The sequence below is a fragment of the Molossus molossus genome, unplaced genomic scaffold (assembly GCF_014108415.1).
Source record: "Molossus molossus isolate mMolMol1 unplaced genomic scaffold, mMolMol1.p scaffold_m16_p_31, whole genome shotgun sequence".
Lineage (NCBI taxonomy): Eukaryota > Metazoa > Chordata > Mammalia > Chiroptera > Molossidae > Molossus > Molossus molossus.
Window position 1 is genome coordinate 1451939 of NW_023425368.1, and position 18911 is coordinate 1470849.

Here is an 18911-nt window from a genome sequence, read left to right on the forward strand (position 1 = left end):
AGTCCGGGCTGCCCCTCGGTAGGCCGCACGCACCGTGAGGCGCCGGGCCGCGTCCACCTCGATCATGCCGCGCAGCAGGCTCTGGCAGTCGGGCGGGATGAAGTGCGGCATGTGGAACACTCCCCGCTTCACCTTCTCCAGCAGCTGCCGCAGGTTGTCATCGTCGAAGGGCAGCGCCCCCTGCCGGTCGGGGACGGGGTCACCTCGGGGGCGGGGGACTGGGGGAGGGGCGGGACAGAGGGGGCGGGACAGAGACGGAGGGGTGAGGGGCGCGCGGGCCGAAGGGGCCGGAGGGGCGGAGGGGCGGAGCAGGGGGCGCGGGGCTCACCACCAGCAGCGCGAACAGGATCACCCCGCAGCTCCACACGTCCGCCTTGCGCCCGTCGTACTTCTCTCCCTGCGGAGGGCGGCTCGGTTGGCTTCGCGGGGAGTGAGGGGCCCAGGCGGAGGGTCTGGGGTCTGCGAGGGCGGGAGTGGGCGGAGGCCCCTTGGACAAGCAGGGACTGGGGGAGCGTGGTAACCACTTACCCGGATCACCTCGGGGCAGGCATAGTGGGGGGACCTGCAGGAAAAGCGGCAGTCAGGGTGCAGGCTCGGGACCCGCCGTCCGCCCCGCCGTGACCCCGGGCTGCCCCAGGACCGCAGCAGGTGCCGCTGACACAGAGGTGCCTCCCGGCTCCCCCAGCACACGCCGCGGGAGGAGACCCCACTGTGGGGCCCTCAGGCCGAGCAGGAGCCTACAGGGACTCTGCTGCTACCCGACCCCCTACTCAGGGGAGACAGGCCTGGGAGTCCAGGGGTTCTGCCACACTCTAGGCTGCCCAGCCGCCCTGGTCCAAGACCGGCATCAGAGGGGGGATCCCCGGCATGGACTGAGGTCCCAGCCCGGCGCACAGAGCAGGAAGCGGGGGCACCGGCCTGCAGCCCAGGCTGTGGGTGCTGGCCGGGGGCCGGGCGCCGGGGGCCGGGGGCCGCCTGGCCGCGAGGCCGCTGGCTCCGACCCCAGGGGCACCGCACTGAGCACCTGCGGGCGCTGCAGGGCCGGCGGCGGCCAGGAGGCGGCGCCCACTCACCCGCAGCTGGTCTCCAGCAGGCTGTCCCCCACCTGCAGCGACGCCATCCCGAAGTCCGCGATCCGGATGTTGTTCTTCTCGTCCAGCAGCAGATTTTCTGGTTTCAGGTCCCTGTGGCTGAAGGCGGGCGGTGGAGGCTGACCGGGGTCCCGCCCCCGAGCCCACCCCCCCAGCACCGGCCAATGGCAGCCCGGCCTGGTGATGTCACCCGCAGCCAATCGGGAGGCGCCCGCCTGCTTGGCGCGTGGTCTGGGCTGGAGGCCAGGCCCCTCAGGTCACACACGTGCGCTCTGGCCCAGGGGCAGGCTCCGCTTTACTCCCTGGGGTCCCTCCCCCAGGGCCCCCCCCACATGCTCTGGGCCCATGCCAGCCTGGGGCCCTCAGTCTGAGGGGCCCAGTTCCCAGGACCCCTGTGAAAGCTTCCTGGTGCCAGAGGGGCCTCAGCAGGGGCGGGGCCTCAACAGGGGCGGGGCCCGGGGGCGGGGCCTCAGCAGGTGCGGGGCCTGGGGGCGGGGTCTCAGCAGGGGCGGGGCCCAGGGCGGGGCCTCAGCAGGGGCGGGGCCCTGAGGGCGGGACGGGGGGGGGCTCGCACCAGATGGAGTGGCTGTGGCAGAAGTCCAGGGCCGAGATGATCTGCCGGAAGAACTTGCGGGCCTCCTTGGGGGTCAGCCTCCCCTTCTTGACCAGGTAGTCGAACAGCTCCCCGCCGGACACATGCTCTAGCACCAGGTATCTGGGGACGGGCGGGCCTCCGGTGGGTGCGCACCCGCGCCTGGCCCACCAGGGGCACCTCGGCGTGCGGCCCGCTCGCCCCTCCCGACAGGCCCACCCCAGGGCAGCCTCTGGAGGGGCCCCCGGCCTGGGAGCAGGCCGGCACCTGGCCCCCACGGAGGGACCATTGGGCCCCAAGGTGAGAGGGACACTGGTTGCAGACCCCCATGGAGCAGGGGGACAAGTCAGGCGGTCCTCACACTGAGGGCTGGAGGGAGGGAGAGGGCAGGAAGGCCTCCCAGGGGATGGTGACTGGGGGACCCGCCCCCAAGAGTGAGTGAGAAGCCTCTGTGTCCGTTCCAGCTGAGCCTCCCCTGGTGGAGGGGGCTGGTTTTTGGGGTGGGGCAGGTGGGGGTGGTCCTGGGACTTGTGGACACCGAAACCTGTGGGGCCTCAGGGGAGCTTGAGTGGGGGGCTGTGCAGAATCCCCGAGGACCTGCTGATGGGCGCCGGAGGGTGGGGGTGCTGGGTGGGCCGCAGTGGCGGGTGGAGGGGAGGTGGACGAGGGGAGGGGACGGCCGGGGCAGGGGAGGGTGCGGGCCAGGGGACCCCAGTCTCCAGAGCTGGCCTCACAGACCTCAAGGTGTCGGTGGGGCCTCGGAGCCTGTCTTTGGAGAGGAGAAGGGGTGGGCAGGGCTGGGCACGGGGCAGAGGCCCCGGGTGGCATCCAGGCTGTGGGGGCTCCTAAGCAGTCTGAAGGGTGCTCCGGCCTGGGAGCTCGCTCTCCTGCCTCCAGGCCCCTGGGCTGCCCTGGGACTTGGGACCCCTGGGAGGGGGCTGGCCTTCATCCTGGGCATCCTGTTCCCATCACTGAGCCTTTGCCCGGGCTGTAGCCCCTCCTGGGCCGTGGTCCTATGCCCTCCCCTGCTTCCTGCTCCCTCCAAGGTGGCCTCCTCAGAGCCAAATGCTCTGCCCCACCCACATGTCCCCGGCCTCAAAAGTATCTCGACAGAAGTGAGAAGTGACCGGTGTCCTACATGTTGTACGTAGAGGTGGACCTGGCCTGCCCAGCACCCCACACTCATGGGACATCACCTGGGCAAAGACACTGCAAGGTGAGCCACCGCCAAGCCAGCGTGGGGGGTTCCCTTGTCTGTGTCCTCAGCACGGTTCTGACCGTGCTCACCAGTGTCAGGGGCGCCCACGCCACAACCGGCCTCCCTGCCACTCAGGCCTATGGTGCTAGTGTCCCTGCCGCTCAGTCCCCACATGGGGCAGCTCCGTCACCCACCCTCAGTTCATCACTGAAACGGGGCCATTCGTGCCATGTTGGACCCTGGCTGGCCCCTGCCCCTGGACCACCCCCCAGCCCACTCCTCCGGGAAGCCCTGTCCCCCAGGGTGGTCAGGCTGGTGGCTCTGTGAGTCCCCATGTCTGGTCAAGGAGCAGACTGCCTGGGGCCACCCGTCCCCTCCCCGGGAGCCACGGCCCCCACTTGGCCACCCCGACGCTCCAGACCCAGCAATACCTACAAATATTTTTTGTTCTCATAGACGTCATGCAGCTTGAGGACGTGCGGGTGTTCAATGAGCTTCAGGATGGCGATCTCCCGCTCCACCTGCCGAGGAGGGGGCGTCACGGCCGGCCGCGGAGACCCCAAGCCTGTGAGCCCTCACCCTGCCCACCGGGAGCTCTGGCTGTCGGGCACGGGCGGCGTGGGCCCAGCCCCTCGGGACACCTCAGTGGGCTCAGCCCAGTACTTTGGGGCTGGGCAGCCTAGCTGCAGAGACTCTGCCTGTGGGATGGTCCGGCCGACACGGCATCACACACAGTCCCACCGGTGCCGGGGCGACCTCCAGGCGCCTCACCCAACTGCACCTGGTCCCTGCTGGCCCTTCAGGGGGATGGGCCCCAGCTACACCCCAGCGACATCTCCAGCCCCTCCCCCACCTCCTCTCTCCCACCCACCTGCCCTGCCCGCCCACTCACCTTCATCAACACAGACTCGCTGAGCTTCTCCCGGTTGACGATTTTGATGGCCACCTTCTGGCACGTGACGCAGTGAATGCCCAGCTTCACGAGGCCTGTGGGGGGGACCTGTCAGACCCGCCCAGGCCACACCCGGGGCCTGGAGCACCCATGGGCGTGCCCACCTGAGAGTGTTCCCGAGGGGGCCGACAAAGAGGAACCCCAGTCCCTCCTGCCCCCGCCCCTCCCCCTCAGCATGCCCAGCTGGACTCCTGCCCGCCCATACTCCCGGGTTGCAGACCAGTCCAGCTCTGCCCCACCCCACAGCCCCTCCCAAGTGGCCTCCTCCAGCCCGTCTCTGAGTCCCTCCCCCAGGCCTTCAGTGGACCAGATGCCCCCCAGCAGGGGAGCCCGGGAGCCCTCAGGTCCAGGAAGCCCCACGAAGCCCCCTCCCCAGCAGGCTCAGCCTCTGCCACTCTGCAGACCCTGGACAGAGGTGCCCAGACACGTGTGCAGTTCGACACCCTCCCCGGAAACCAGGTCAGGCCCAAGGTCATCCAAGGCTGACCCCCCAGCCACCCTGGAGCCCCACTGAGGGTAACAGTCAGATAACTGCTCTCCAGGACCCACAGTCCTGGCCATGGGACCCTTGTCACAGGGGCACAGCTGGTGCCCATGTCCCCCCACCCCCGCCCCTGCCTGCTGGGTACAGCACCAACCTCTCCCACAGCCTCGGGCCCCTGCACCCTGCACTCCAGCCCTGGTTTGGGGGCCCAGGCACTGCCAGGCGAGGGTGGCCTGCTGACCATGGCACTGCCACCTGACCGTGACTCCTGCTGGTCCACGAGCTGCAGAGCATGTCAGGGACCCCTTCCGCCAGCCGAGGGGCACCCACACTGTCCTTCCTGGTTCCAGAAGGGCCCACAGCGCCCCTCCTCCCTCATCACTGCGACCTTGACACCAGCTCACTTTCCCAAATGCTTGGGTTTGTGTCCGACCCGGTTTACGCTGGGGGGAGGGGGCTTCTTACCAATTCACAAAAGCCGCCTGTCATGTGTGCCCCTAATCCATCACAGCCTCCGCCGCCCGGCACCCACCCACCCTCCTTCCCACACACTTCAGGGACGCTCAGCCTCCGCCTGTGGCCCAGAGACGAGGCAGTGTCCTCCAGAGGCGCAGCACCAGGCTCGGAGGGGCGACCAGCACTGTGGGAGCCCCCTGCCTGTGGCCCTGAAGCTCTGGCCTCAGGGAGCAGTTACCCACAGGGTTGCCCACTGAGCCGGCCCCTGCCCAGGAAGGACACACTCCCAGGGCCTCTCACCAGGAGCCCGTGGCCCCCGACTGGGCGGGGGAAGGCCGTTCGCCTCCGTCCATCACAGCCGGGGCCCCACCACCTCCAGGACCACAGGCTGGCCCGACCCAGACCCGGAACAGGCAGGAGCCAGACGGAGTCAGAGGCAGAACATCAGTCCCTAAACAAGGTGGACCGGCCGAGAGGGACCCGGGAACAGGAGGCACAGGCCACTGTCGAGAGGGACAGACCGCTGCAAGTCCTGAGCGCCCAGGACAGACCAGCGGAGGTGTGTTTCTGGAAAGAGATCCCACAAACACCTGAAGGAGCCTGAGAGACCCCCCGGGCACGAGGCAGGGGCGTGGCCTGGGCCAGCTCTGCAGGGCTGCTCATTTAGCAGAACGTGGGGACAACGTCGTGTCCCTGGACAGAGCCGGTGAGTAGTCATGGCTGGTCATCGACTACTGGACAGACGAAAGCGGCAACACCCCCGAAATGCGCGGACCAGGACGGGAGGAGGCACACGCACACACGTGCACACACATGCACATGGCGCGGTCCCTGGAAGGCACACCCCACAGGCATGCGGGGAGTGTCCTGCCTCCAGAGGAGGAAGTGCTGGGCCTCAGGTTGGCCGGGAGTCAGCGGGCAGTGCGGGCCGACCCTCCAGAAGCAGGAGGTTAGCAGATGCCGCCCCGCCGACGGTGACCCCAGCTGTCTGCCGAGCAGAACCAGCACCGGCGCAGTGAGCCGGGTCCCGTGACCACCCGTTTCCAGCCCAGGAAACATGGCTGCTACGTCCCCCGCTGGGGCAGGTCTGCTCAGAAAGGTGGGAGGACAGGGCACAGCGGGCAAGGTGTCCTGGGTGAGCCCCAGGCTGCTGGGCACGGGCCTGTGGGGCCCCGGCGGCCAGGACTAGGGTGTGTCCTGGGATCCTGGCAGCTCTGCCCCTGCCTGCTTTTCATCTACCTGCTGCCTTCCTGCCCTGCAAACTCCTATACACGCCTCAAAGCCCAGCATGGAGGTGCCTGTCCTTGGCGAAGCTTCCCTGCCATCTGGGCAGTAGCTCGGCCCTGGGTGCGCTGGTCCCGCACAGCCCAGGGTCTCCGGGGTGGGGCGTGTGGGTCCCCAGCAGTCCTGGGGGCAGGCAGGGAGCGTCCCCAGGGGGCGGAGGCAGTTCCTGCTGGGGACCCACAGCCTCCCTAATCACCAGCCCTCCAAGTGCTCGGGCTGATTATCCAATTGGTGTTTTATCTCTAATTATTGTCTTCGCAGCAAACACAAGCACCACGGGGAGAGGGAGGTTCCCCTTGTCACTCTGCGGGAGGCCTGGGCAGTCTGCTCCGCGGTGTGCCTGGGGGGTGCCCGAGGCTGCTGGCTGCCGGCCCCCAGCCACGCGGGAGCCCAGGGCACCTGGGAAAGGAGCACGGGAACCTCCCCCGTGAGGACTGGGCAGCGGCTCCTCCAGTCACTGCCCCCCAGAGACAGCTGCTCCCAGCCGCTGCCTGGCCCGGGCCCTCACAGGCGACCCGTGTCCCCAGCACCAGGGCCTGCCCAGGGCACCCCGGCCACCCTTCAACAGGTCTGGGAGGAGGCTCAGAGGCCTGGTGGTCAGTCTGTCCAGCCTGAACCCCTGTGGACCCAGCCTGGTCCCCACCCACCTGGCCCCTCTCCACTCAGGCACTTTTAGCTTCTGGCACCTGCTCCCTGAAGGCTGACCCGTGTCCCGTCCTTCAGAACAGCCTGAAGGGACGTGGTGACTGCAGCACAGTGACCCGGGGCCCCCCGGTGGGGCCGTCTCAGACCACATGCTCAGTGTGTCCACAACGTGCTAGGCATCCAGGTAGACCCGAGAAGGGACCCACAGGTGCCGGGGCCCCCCCGGTGGGGCCGTCTCAGACCACATGCTCAGTGTGTCCACAACGTGCTGGGCATCCAGGTAGACCCGAGAAGGGACCCACAGGTGCCGAGGCCCCTCTGCAGCCGGCAGAGCCCGGCGGGAAGGACCCTGTGGCCATTTCCCATTCAGATCAGATCACGGCCTCTAGACTAGGTGTCCCTGCGTGTCCGCCCTGGGGTCTGGGGCCTCCAGCAAGGCAGGGGAGACCTGGGGCGCCAGGGCCTGACTCACGGCAGAGCACACCTGCCCCTCCTGCCCCTCGTGTCCCTGCCTTGCCGGCCTCTCGGGGGTCAGCTCTCCGGAGCCCTGGAGCTCTGTCCCAACATCCCTCTGGCCTGTGCCCCTCCCACACGCCGCCTCTTGCCACAGACAAGCCCTGTCCCTGCTGCCCAGGGGAGGGGTCACACACTTCAGCGCCACGGGTGACCCGAGAGCAGCCCCCTGAGGGACAGGATGCACGAGTCCCGGCTCTGAGCCCACCGCGCAGCCAGGACCAGTCCGAGTGTCACTGACTCCTGGGACAGTAGACCCACTGTCCTCCCCCACCAACCGCTGTGCCTCTGGGACCACGTGGCCAGCTCCCCAGGGCCACGTGCACAGCTACCAGTGACCCACTTTCCGCCCCTCACAGACCTCACTGTGCGGGTGTTGGGGACAGTTTCTGTGGCCCAGCGCCCCGGACACCTGTCTCTGGGTGCCCACGGAAGGGGAACCCCCACCTCCCTGGTTCTCCTTGGAGGGGGTGGCGGTCATCCGCTGGCTCTTGGGAAAATGAGTCAGCAGAGCTGGCCACCTCCGCCCGGCAGCAAGGTGGGCTCCAGGGAGAAGCCTCCGAGGGCAGGTGGGGAGGCCGGGCCAATCCTCCGCCCCCAGGGCCTCCTGCCGAGCCACCTGGATCCCAGCTCCCAGCCTGCAGGCTGCCCTTGACCACCCTGGGGCCTGAGCTGCCGAGAACTCCCCGCATGGACACAGCCCACTGAGCCCTCATCATGGCCTCACTAAAGTGGGGCCTCACTAACGGGGGCACAGCGTTCCCCACTGGCCAACGGCCCCAAGGGCAGCTCGAAGCAGCAGCCGTGCCTGGGACGGACTGGCTAAGAGCTTCCTCGAGAAGCTGAGCCCCCACCCGCTCCCCAGGGCAGCACCCTGGGTCGGACAGGAGGAAGGGGGCCCAGACCCCAGGGCCTTGGGGAGCCTGCAGTGCTCCCTCTGCACTGCCCCCAGCCTCCCCTCCTAGTCCCCTCTTCCTGCCATCTCGTCAGCCTGCGGCTGCAGAGGCCCCTCCGCAAGGACCCCGGGGACCTGCCGCCTGGCAGTGAGGTCCCCTCCCACACTGCCCCACGGCCGCTCTGTGTGGCCCACGGAGTGTGGCGGGAGGGTGGCCTGTCCTCCCAAGGTCAGACGATGAGGTCATCCTCGGGGTCCTGTGCTCCAGATCTCTGCTCTGAGGACCTGCTGCTGGCTGGAAGGCCATGCCCAGGGAGATGCCCCGGGCAGCCAACAGCCAGGAGTGAGCTCTGGCCCCACCCTGAACCTCGTGAGACCCCTGAGCACAACCACCCAGCTCAGCTGCCGCAGGACCCCTGACCCTCAAGCCACTGAGTCTGGGGCGACTTGTCATTCAGCACCAGGCTGGAATACGCGCACCTCTCCAACTACCAGGCTGCAGAGGACTCTGGACCGGCACCATGTACGAGCTGAGCACTTATGGGGACAGCCAGCCTCACTGGGGGACACAGTCTCGGCGGCAGACCGGTCGGGTGGGCCAGGTGGGTGGTCAGACAAGGCTCCCTGCCCACCCCCAAGTTCTCCCACCTGTGTAAGTGGGGAGACTGACCTCTGCCCCCAGCCCAGCCCTGTCGGGACAGCATGGAGCCGTCTGTGAAACCCGCCTGGAGGAGGGCGCACAGGGCAGGTCTGTCCTGCCTCTTACCACACCCCAACAATGGTGGGGGCCCCAGGCAGCCCCCTGGTGGAGTGGCAGGGCCACAGCCTCTCCCCTGGTCTGTCCCAAGCCCTAGCCTGCTGGCCAGTACCCTGCGGAGAGAGGGAGCAGCTGCCAGTGGTGAGCAAGGGCCTGCCTGGCTCCCAGGACTGGCTCTCCTGGCCTGGCCAGAGTGGGGAATGGGAGGGGACAGCCAGCTGCTGGGCTCCAGCTGGTCCTGCAAGGGAACTCCAGGTGACCAAGCTCCAGGTGGTGGCCCAGGGCTTCTGGAAGCTAGCCGAGCCTCCCCGGAGCCCTTGGGGACACGGAGTTCACCGGGCCCCAAACACAAGTGGAGTGTGTGGCCCTAAAAAGAGGCACCTGAGTCCTGGCACCTGGACCTCATGTATGTGACCTTGTCTGGAAAGGGCCTGTGTGGAGCTGAGATCAGCCTGCACGGGGGGGCACTCACTGCAGCACCTCATGTTCCCACGAGACGGGGAGGCGAGACAGACACGGGGCGAGCCCCCGGCAGCTGGGCACGAAGCCGACCAGCTTCTCCCTCAGCCTCAGGAACAGAAAGGATAAGGCTCTGCGTGTTAGGGACCGGGCTGTGCGGCAGTTTATGGAGCCAGGGAACTGGTGGGGGCATAGTCTGCTCACGTGAGGATTCACCGTGGGTTTCCTTCCCTCGGAAAACTAACAGGTTCTGTTCCCTGAATGAGGACTTGGTCAAGCACTGAAGTTTAGGTGGCTCACGGACACAGGAGCTGCCGCCGTGCCCGCACATGCCCAGCAAGTGTGCCCCAGGCTCCTAACAGCAAGGAAACGGTTCCAACATGGGACAGGATAGGACTTGGGGGAGGGGTGTGGGTTCGGCCACCTCTGTAAGAGCCACAGCGCAGGCCCGACTGGCTCTTGCCTGGACCCCGAGCAGGCTCTGAGCCTGTGGGCCGCCGACCGCTCAGCCTGGAGCCATGGCTCAGGCCTGGCTGGGGCACCTCTCCCAGAAAGGTCGGGTCAGAACTAAGGCTCCCCCGTATCCTCCACTTGAACATCAGCCCTCACAGCCCTGCTCTTTCTGAGAGGGAGGCCGGCTGGGCGAAGCCTTGGCCACACCAAGGCCCTTCTCCCGCCACAGCTGGGGTCAGGCTGAAGCCGACCCAAGCCAGACCTGTGGCTTCCCCAGCGGGTGCACCGACTCCACCCCCCCCTCCTTTCCGTACAGGCTCCAGGAGCCAACAACGCGCTGGGCAAGGAGGTGGGACAAACCCAGAGCCAGGAGACCCACTGCGTCCCGTTTCCCAGGGCCGCCGAGGGCGGGGCGCTGTGCGGGAGCGCGGGCACCCGGAGCGAGTTTCAGCACCATGGACAGGACCTCCCGGCGCGGGCCGGCCCCGCCCACAGGCTCAGAGCGAGCGGGGATTTGCTCCGGCAACAGCTCCCGAGACCCCAGAGCCAGGGGGCCCTTGGAAGCCAGTTGTCAGCGCTCCTGGGCGCCTCCTCCGGCCACACCCCAGCTCTTCCCTGGGCTCGAAGCCTAGACCCGGGGCCTGTTAGTCCTGGGAGTCCTAGCAAGGCAGCGGCCTGTACACCCAGCACGTCCTCCCGCCGACTGCAGCGAGCAGCGGGAAGCCCAGACCGGTGACCCGGGCGCCCAGGCCTAAGCTGCTACCCTCTGCCCTCCTGTGCCTGCGCCCCGGCCCGCGTGCGCGCTCTCCTCTGACTTCAGAGCCCGCCCCTCTCGAGCAGAGGGCAGATCCCGCGCCTGGAGGGCGAGGAGCGCAGGGCCGGCGGGCTGGGTTCCGGGACTCAGCGAGCACCCTCACCCCAGGCTCCCCAGGTCCCAGACTTGGGGGCGCCCAGGGCTCGCAGGCCCAGGACAAACACTGCGAGGCGTGCGCGCCTGGGGCCTCCGCAGACAGCCGTGCCTCGCGGACGCCAGGAGACGGGGACTCAGGCTGCCCGCAGCGGGAGCCGGTTGCACAGACATCAAAGCGCCGCTCGTTCCCCCTCATTAGCCGGGTCTTGTCTGCGTTCTTCCCGCGGCCCCGCCCCGCCGTCCTCCTTTCCAGACGCGCGCCCCCTGGCCCAGCTCTTAGTGGGCTAAGCAGGTGCCCCAGTTCTCTCGGCCTCTCCTCCCCAAACCTCTTCTCCTACTCCTCTTTTAGGGGGATGGCGGGATCCTGCGCCCGGCCCCCAGCTTTGCGCAGCAGCCCTCTCGGAATCCTCCCAGTGCACCCACATGTCCTCTCGGGGAGGCCCTGCCCACCGCAGCTGCAGTGACACCCCCGCACCCCAATACCGCCCGCCTGGCTCCTGGTTCACACCCACGCACGCTCCCCCGGCTGCCGGGAAGGAAACCCCGATGGAGGGGCTCGGGAGCAGGCGGCAGAGGGGGGGCTGGCTCCCCTGCATGGCTCCCTCTCGATATAGATCCGCTGTTTCCTTCGCCCACCAGCGCCAGGCAGGCGGAGGGGAAGCGGCAGCGCGTCTCTTGGGAGATGACTATTCACGCTCCGAAAAGGAACCTCTCAAATTAAATTAATTAAGCCCTGAAATATTTCACACCCGCTGCGGCCGCTGGCTGCCTCTGCTGAGCTCCTGGCCTCCCCACCCACAGCCCCCAAACAGGACGAGGGGACAGTGCTGTCCCCTCAGCGCTGTCCAGATTGGAACGCCCCCCCCCCATCCAGGCGGCCCTGGGTGCAAGGGCGGAAGGGATGGGGGGGCATCCTGGTGCTCCTTACATAACACTGGGCTATTCTCGTACCCAAGGCCTTTCCCGGTGGAGCCAGCATCTCTGCAGCCCAGGGTCAGGGATGGCAGAATGGCTGCAGTCAGCCCTGACTTTGAAGTCTGGCTCCTGTCCCTTCCTGGGTGGGGGCTCAGGTGGCCTGTCCTGCCCGTGGTGGATTGGTTGAGAACCCCGTCCACACGTCCGCAGTCCTAAGCATCCTACTCAGCCAGCCGGGACTGCACCAAGCGGAGACCCAGCGGGCGGCCCAGAGGCAGTCTGCAGGGGCTTGGAACCAGAGCGCCTGAAAATCAGGAGACATCACTCATACCCTCCCCACAAAAGCTCCTTCTAGGTCCTGTCCCTGAGTGGAAGATGCTGAAAACAAAAACAAAAGCAAAAACACACACGCACACAAAAAAACCAACAACCATGAAGCAGAGCCCCAAGGTTAAGTTGTAACTTGTTTTCCAGGACCTGGGAGGGGGGGGGATTGAGGGGACTGTGACCCTCTTGGGGACACAGACCCTCCTCTCAGTGAGACAGACTCAAGCCAGGCTCCCAGGGTCAAAGCTGAGAAGGGGCACGATGCTGGGTACCCGCAGGCTCAGGACATGGGCGGCCCCCACCCACCGGAGGCTGGCTAGGCTCACAGACAGCAGGGAGCCCAGCGGCCCCTGCGCTGGGTGGGCGGGGTGCCTGGAGGCGTTTGCCAAGCGGTCCTGGGAGCTGTGTGTGTTCAGAGAGGGAGGCTGGGATGGAGGATGGGTCCCAAGGACGGCTGCCCAGGCGGCAGAGGAGGGGGAGGGGCCAGAACAGAAGTGGGGGGCCCACAGGAAGAGTCAGGCTGGGGCCAGCGCCCGCCACAAGACAGACCCCCTTGTGCTGACCCCCTGTCCACTCCGCACTCTGGGTTTACAAAGAGGGAGCTTGGAGTGGAAAGGCGAGATCTCAAAACATTCTGGAAACCTCTGGAAGGAGGCAGGGCCAGGTGATGGGGAACAGGACAAGCGTCAGGACAAGGGTCTCCAGGGGACCCTGGAGAGGCTGGGGTGTCCGTGTCTGGCCTGAGGATGGGGCTGCAAACAGTGGGACACTGGCTGAGGGCATGGAGCAGCCTGGGTCACGTGCCCTCTCCACGCCAGGACCGAGGGGCGGCCTGGGGGAGCCCTGTCGGCCGGAGGCGGCGTGAGCAAAGCCCCTGGTTCTGTTGCACGAAGACGGGCTGGCAAGAAACGGCTGCCCTGGGGTCCAGGATGGAGGTGGGCACCCAGCCCAGGGAGGGGCCCATTCTCCAAGGGGGTCCTCCAGTGGGGGCGGGACATGCTCACCACATGTCCCCAGGTGGCCCGGTGCAGCTGTCACAGGCAGCCCCCCTCACACCCCAAGCCCCAAAGATGAGCCTCTGGCCAACCAGGTGGCCCCTGCCCGATGCCCTGCAGCACAGACCACTGGCCGGGTCTGCCCTTGGCCAGGTCCTCTCTGCCTGCAGCCAGGGCTGGGCAGGGTGTCCCTGCCCCTTCTCAGGAGGCTCAGAGCACTAGCGAGCTGCCCTGCCCCTCGTCCTCCAGTGACCCTAAAGACGGCGCGAGGGGCTGGTGGAGTGAGGGGTGCAGCGGCCCCACTGACCCCGGACCCAGGTCAGGCACCCTCCTCTCGGCCCCCAGCTCTGCCAGGACAGCACCGATGGGGACGGCAGACGGTGGGACAAGGGCTCCGGCCCAAGGCTGAGCTCCGGCCTCTCCGGACCTGGGGGTCTCTCAGGGAGCTGAGGGCTGGGACCCACCGGCTGGGGTGGGGGTGGGGGCAGATGTCAGCACAGCTGGAGTGAGGACAGTGAGGGGTGGAGTGTAGCTGGGAGGAGCACAGACCTCACCTGGCCCCAGGCCTCCCTGGGGTTGGGGGAAAGTCTGCCCCCCAGAGCCAGGCCCTTGATGGGGAAACCCTGTCCTGGGGCAGTCACCCTGTAGGGCACCCGCACCCCACCCCCAAAAGGGGCTGCAGGTGAAGTAGAAGGGGGCAGGGCAGAGCTGGGTCCCCTGGGCTGAGGAGTGGGTGGTGGGTCGGGGTACATGCTCGAGGAGACAGGACTGCCAGTGGGGGCCCCAAGGAGGCCTTGGGGAGACACTGGGCTGAAGGCCGCAAGGGAGGGGCATTGTCAGGGTGTCATGACAGTCAGGGCCCCAAGGTGCTCCCAGGGCAAGCCCTGCTGGGCCACCTGCTCCCGCTGAGCCCAGCCAAGCCCGAGCCCTGGGGACTGTGGGAGGCCACAGAGAAACTAGCCCCAGCACCCCCAGAAGCCGGAGGAGGGGGCAGCCTCACCCCGATGCGTCTGCGCAGGGCTCTGACATCAGCCATGTTCAGCAGGACGGGGGCGGGGGGGGCTGTGGGCCGGGTTGGGGAGTGGCGGCAGCACTATCCCTGGGCACTGCTTGGACTAGGGGAGGCAGCACCTGGCCCTGCCCCACCCCAGGACGTCAGACTGGTGAGCCCGTCCCTGCAGTGGCCGGGCACCTGGCCCTGCCCCACCCCAGGACGTCAGACTGGTGAGCCCGTCCCTGCAGTGGCCGGGCAGGTGGCCCGAAACCTTCTCCCCCACGGGTGCCAGGCCCAAGGACCCAGCTCAGGTGCAAGCATTCCCACCTGGGAACCTCGCAGCTGGGCCTCACCTGGTGCAGGTGAGTGTGCACAGGGCCCTCCCCACAGGAAGGAGGGTGTCTCACACTCTCACACTGCACATCACAATATAGCCACACCCTCCTGCACAGGCGTGCACTCACACGCAGTCGTGCACACACACGGCACAGTCACACCCTCCTGCACGGGCCTGGGCTCACACTGTGCACACACACGGCACAGTCACACCCTCCTGCACGGGCCTGGATTCACACGCAGTCGTGCACACACACGACACAGTCACACCCTCCAGCACGGGCCTGGGCTCACACGCAGTCGTGCACACACACGACACAGTCACACCCTCCTGCACGGGCCTGGGCTCACACGCAGTCGTGCACACACACGGCACAGTCACACCCTCCTGCACGGGCCTGGATTCACACGCAGTCGTGCACACACACGACACAGTCACACCCTCCAGCACGGGCCTGGGCTCACACGCAGTCGTGCACACACACGACACAGTCACACCCTCCTGCACGGGCCTGGGCTCACACGCAGTCGTGCACACACACGACACAGTCACACCCTCCAGCACGGGCCTGGGCTCACACGCAGTCGTGCACACACACGACACAGTCACACCCTCCAGCACGGGCCTGGGCTCACACTGTGCACACACACGACGCAGTGGCACACTCCAGCACACACACACTTTCACACTGCTGCACACACACACAGTCATGCACACACACAGGCTCACTTTTCACTCACCCTCCACAATGCAGACTCACACAGCTGTGCACATGTACTACATACACTCACAGTCGTGCACAGGTGTGTACTCACACGGATAACTGGGGCAGAGTGTGGGTGAATCACCTCTAAGGAAGAGCCAGCCTGCCCTGGAGGAGGGGGTGGTGCAAAGGGAGTGGGGAGACCGGGGTGCAGGGGCAGGTTCGTGCCCCGTGTGACCAGGGGCCACCCAGGACAGGCTGAGCCGGGACTCCCCGCCCGCTGGGCCCTGCCAGGGTTGCAGAGGGTGTTGGAGGCACAGCCCAGGACTGACTGAGACGTCACCATCCAGGGCAGCGTGAGTGGTGGGCACCTCTGTAGTCAGTGGCCGCACAGGGGTGAGGCTGCTGTGCCCCAGCCATGCTTTCTCACGACTCCTTGGTGGGTGGGGGTGCAGAACCCCTCCCAGTGCCCAGCTGCAGCCCCCACCCTGCCCACTGCCCCAGGCTCCAGGGGTGTCCAGGTAGGGGCAATGGCCCCTTTCCGAGCCCCCCAGCCCAGGAGCATGAGGAGAGGGAGGGGTGGGGAGTGGGCCGGGCGGCCACTGTGTCCCAGCCCGCAGGGGACAGGGCCTGGTCTGGGAGCCAGGGGTGAAGGCTGCTCGGCCTGGCGGCCAACCCCCACACACCCCATCCCTGAAGGATCCCCAGCTGGTCTCTAAGCCCTGAGCCGCCTCATACAAAGCCCTCCCCCTCCTCTCTCCTGCCAAACCGCCATCTGTTGCCATGGCGACGGAGCAGAAAAGGCATGCGGCTCTCCCCACCCCCTCTCCTGCTCCCTCAGCTGGGCTGTGGGCTCAGAGCAGCCCCGGTGCGGCACCCTGGCCCCAGAGCCCCCGGCCCCTGCCAGGGCCCGGCCGCAGCCCCGCTGACGCCTGTGTTCCGTGCAAAAGGCCAGCAGAGCCTGCCATGACTCCAGCCTCCAGATAGATCCCCGCCTCTGGCCCCTCCACGGTGCCCCAGGACCCGTCTTGCACTGGGGAGTGGCTGGTGGCCTCTGGGTCCCTGCCCCACCTCCAGCGGCTCACCCACCAAGGAGCAGCCCGGGGGCCAGCCGCCGGCCCTGACCCCCCCCCCCCAGGCCAGATCCACGGAAGGGCACAGTCCTGGCCACTGAAAGGGTGGTGTCCAGCAGGTGGCCTCACCTGCACCTGCTGCCCCCGGTGAGCTCCCAGTAGCCTGAGGGGTGACGCCCCAGGGGTCCCACGGTGGCAGAAACGCACCCCAGCTCCATCTAAGCACCTCGTCATGCCCACAGCGCGGTTCTCACGGTGCCACGAGGCCCCGGGGCCCAGAGAGGTTCAGCCACTGGCCTGGAGGCGACCAGCGTGGGAGCAGCAGACGCAGGTGACCGCACGCAGGGCGACAGGCCTGAGCCCCAGGCGTCCCGCCTCCTCGCCGTCCGCGCGGTGGAGCTGACCTTCCACCTGAGCGACGCCCATGAAGCTGGCGATCAGGACAGTGACCACCTCCTCCACCTGGGGTCCCGGGCCCCCACTGCACCCCGGCACCTCCGCCCACTGTCACTGTCGGTTGTCCACCTTCTCTGGACGGTCATGTAAACGCCCCTCCCAGGGCAGCCGCAGGGGCTCAGCAGCCCAGTGCCCCGGAGGGTGGGCGACAGGCAGGGGACGGGAAATGGACCTGGCGCGGAAGGCGTTTCATTTACCCACCGCAGCGCGACTGTCCAAGGGGCCAAGGAGAGGCCAGCTCTGAGAACAAGTGCCCCACACAGAGGAGCTTCCTGGCCGTCCACACAGGCCAGGCCTCGGAGGGACCGCTGGCCGTGGGCGGGCCACAGAGCTAAGGACGGTCCCCAGCACGGGGCCCTCTGGGCTCAGGTGCGAGGCTCAGGTGGGCTCCAGGCTCAGGTGCAGGGGCCACAGGAGGGGGACCAGCCTTCCTCTCCCTGCCTGGAGGCCCCAGTGTCCAAGGGCTGCCTCCCCGTGGGTCAGAAGGCGGGGGCCAGGGTGTATCACACAATAGGGTACCCCTCCTTCTCCCTTCCCACCCCACTCGATTTCCTCCCACCCCGGCACCGACTCCCCCAGGACCAGGAGCCCCCAAATGGGCCCAGCCACCCTTTACCCTGGAGACCACCCTCTGCTGTGGTCCCCACGGTGTCCCTACCTCCAGACAGGGCCCCCCCAGACACAGCAGGACCCACCTGCACCTCCCTCGGCCATGGGAAGCCCATCCACCCGGCCAGCCGGCAACCAGGAGGGGCGCCCTCCCCCTGTGGGTCAGCACCACGCCCTAAGGGCACCAGCCCCAGGTGCTGGCGCCCGCCTGAGGGGGAGGGGAGGCAGGGGGTGAGGGAGCATGCCAGCACCCGGGCACACAGCCCTGCCAGCCACACCCAGGCACGGAGGTGCCCAAGGGGACCCCGCCGCCTTATCTGAGGTACAGGTACCAAAAACCCAGCAGTTCTACGGGGTGCCCTGGGTGAAGCCACACAAAACGGCAGCCCGGCTCCTCAGTGCCCAGGGTGACCCCACTCCTCCCAGGAGGGGGGCCACTCCCCCCGTCTCTGGGGGCACATGACCACATTAGATTTTCATTAACTGGCTTTTCAACTCAATACTGTTGCATTAGACCGATGAAATATTTTGACTGACTCCAGTAACTACTCAGTAATTCAGTCTGGTAAATTGTGGGTTTTGTGTATGTGTGTGTGTTTAAAGCTGGTGCCCCGGTTTCAGGAGCCTTGGGACTGGGGAGGCCAGCCAAGCCCTCAGGCTCCGGGCAGGAAGGTGGGCGGCAGGCCGGAGGGGCCCCAGGGGAAGGAGGGTGGAAGGTGTGTGGGGAGCAGGCCGCAGAGGGCCAGGCTCAGGGTGGCAGGAGGGAGGCTGGACGCGGGGGCAGGGCACAGCCCAGTGTGAAGGCCGTGGTGTGACCAGGCCAGCAGCTGGCCAGCCCCAGGGATGTGCGGGTGTGGGTGGGGCGGGTGGAGGAGGGCCAGTAGAGGCGACTCCGTCTCCGTGGCCGAGGGCCTGTCAGGGTCACCAGCAGAGGTGCACAGCTGTGGTCTGTCTCCACCCCACCTGCCCAGCAGAGCTCCGGCCCCACCAGGCCCCAGGGCTGGCGCCATGGTGATGGGCTCTGCAGTGACCAGGTCGGATGCATACCCTGGGAGCCTGTGTGTGGCCGCAGGACACGCAGACAGACACCTCTTTGGTAGGCCGCTGCAACCCCCACCAACTCCACACACCCTCAGGCACGGAGCCCGGACAAGCCGCTCACCATCCAAGCCAGGTAGAAACACTTCCCAGAAGACCCCGGGGTTCCCAGCAGCCCCTGCCCTGTGGAGCAGGAGCTGGGAGTCACCAGACCCCAGAGGCCGGACACCCCCCATTCCTGCTGCCTCGAGCTCCCACTACGCGCTGCCTGCACCCCCCCACCCCCTGACACGGAACACGGGCTCCACGTGGCCCAGCCTGTGGTCAGGCAGAGGGAGGCACAGCCCACCCGCCCGGCCCCCCGCAGCCGCACCACCGGGGCACCAGCAGGCGAGGAAACGGATGGAGGGCAGGGCTGGGGAGCAGGCAGGCCTCTCTGGTCTGCGTGCACCCTCCTGTCCCCCACTTGGGCTTTCCATGAGGATTTCACAAAAAGCTGGGTTTCTCTGCAGGGGGCGGACTAAGGGCCTCTCTGCAGTCAGATTAGCTTAAAAAACCCGACCCACATTTTATAAACTCTTTGCTGACTTGGTTTCCCCAACTGCTTGGATGGTCCCGTGAGTCTGTGCCCCTTCCCCACTGTGCTGTGGGGTGGGGGGAGTTGGGGACAGGAGCCGCGGCCTCTTCCTAACAACTCCCCCGGAGGTCAGCCCTGGGGTTCCCCAGCAGCTCTGCCTGGAGGAGGGGCAGGCCCCCCAACTACAGCCTCCAGAGC

The 18911-nt window shown here is 67.3% G+C and overlaps 1 protein-coding gene across 10 annotated transcripts in view; it reads right to left on the reverse strand.

Moving 5' to 3' along the window:
• BRSK2 (BR serine/threonine kinase 2) overlaps positions 1-18911 on the reverse strand; it is a 46617-nt gene that overhangs the window by 16386 nt on the left and 11320 nt on the right. For 5 of the 10 annotated variants that reach the window (XR_004961965.1, XR_004961964.1, XM_036281142.1 and 2 more), the window contains exons 2-8: positions 3774-3868; positions 3317-3402; positions 1666-1806; positions 1074-1190; positions 529-562; positions 329-397; positions 34-180 (exon numbers count right to left, since the gene is read on the reverse strand). Coding sequence is in view for 7 of the 10 variants with exons in the window: in XM_036281142.1 (XP_036137035.1) it covers positions 34-180; positions 329-397; positions 529-562; positions 1074-1190; positions 1666-1806; positions 3317-3402; positions 3774-3868 (689 nt within the window). In the remaining 3 variants the exon portion in view is untranslated. Of the gene's footprint in view, positions 1-33; positions 181-328; positions 398-528; positions 563-1073; positions 1191-1665; positions 1807-3312; positions 3403-3773; positions 3869-18911 lie in introns of those variants that run through there. The other 5 variants (XR_004961963.1, XM_036281139.1, XM_036281137.1 and 2 more) reach the window with 2 other exon arrangements.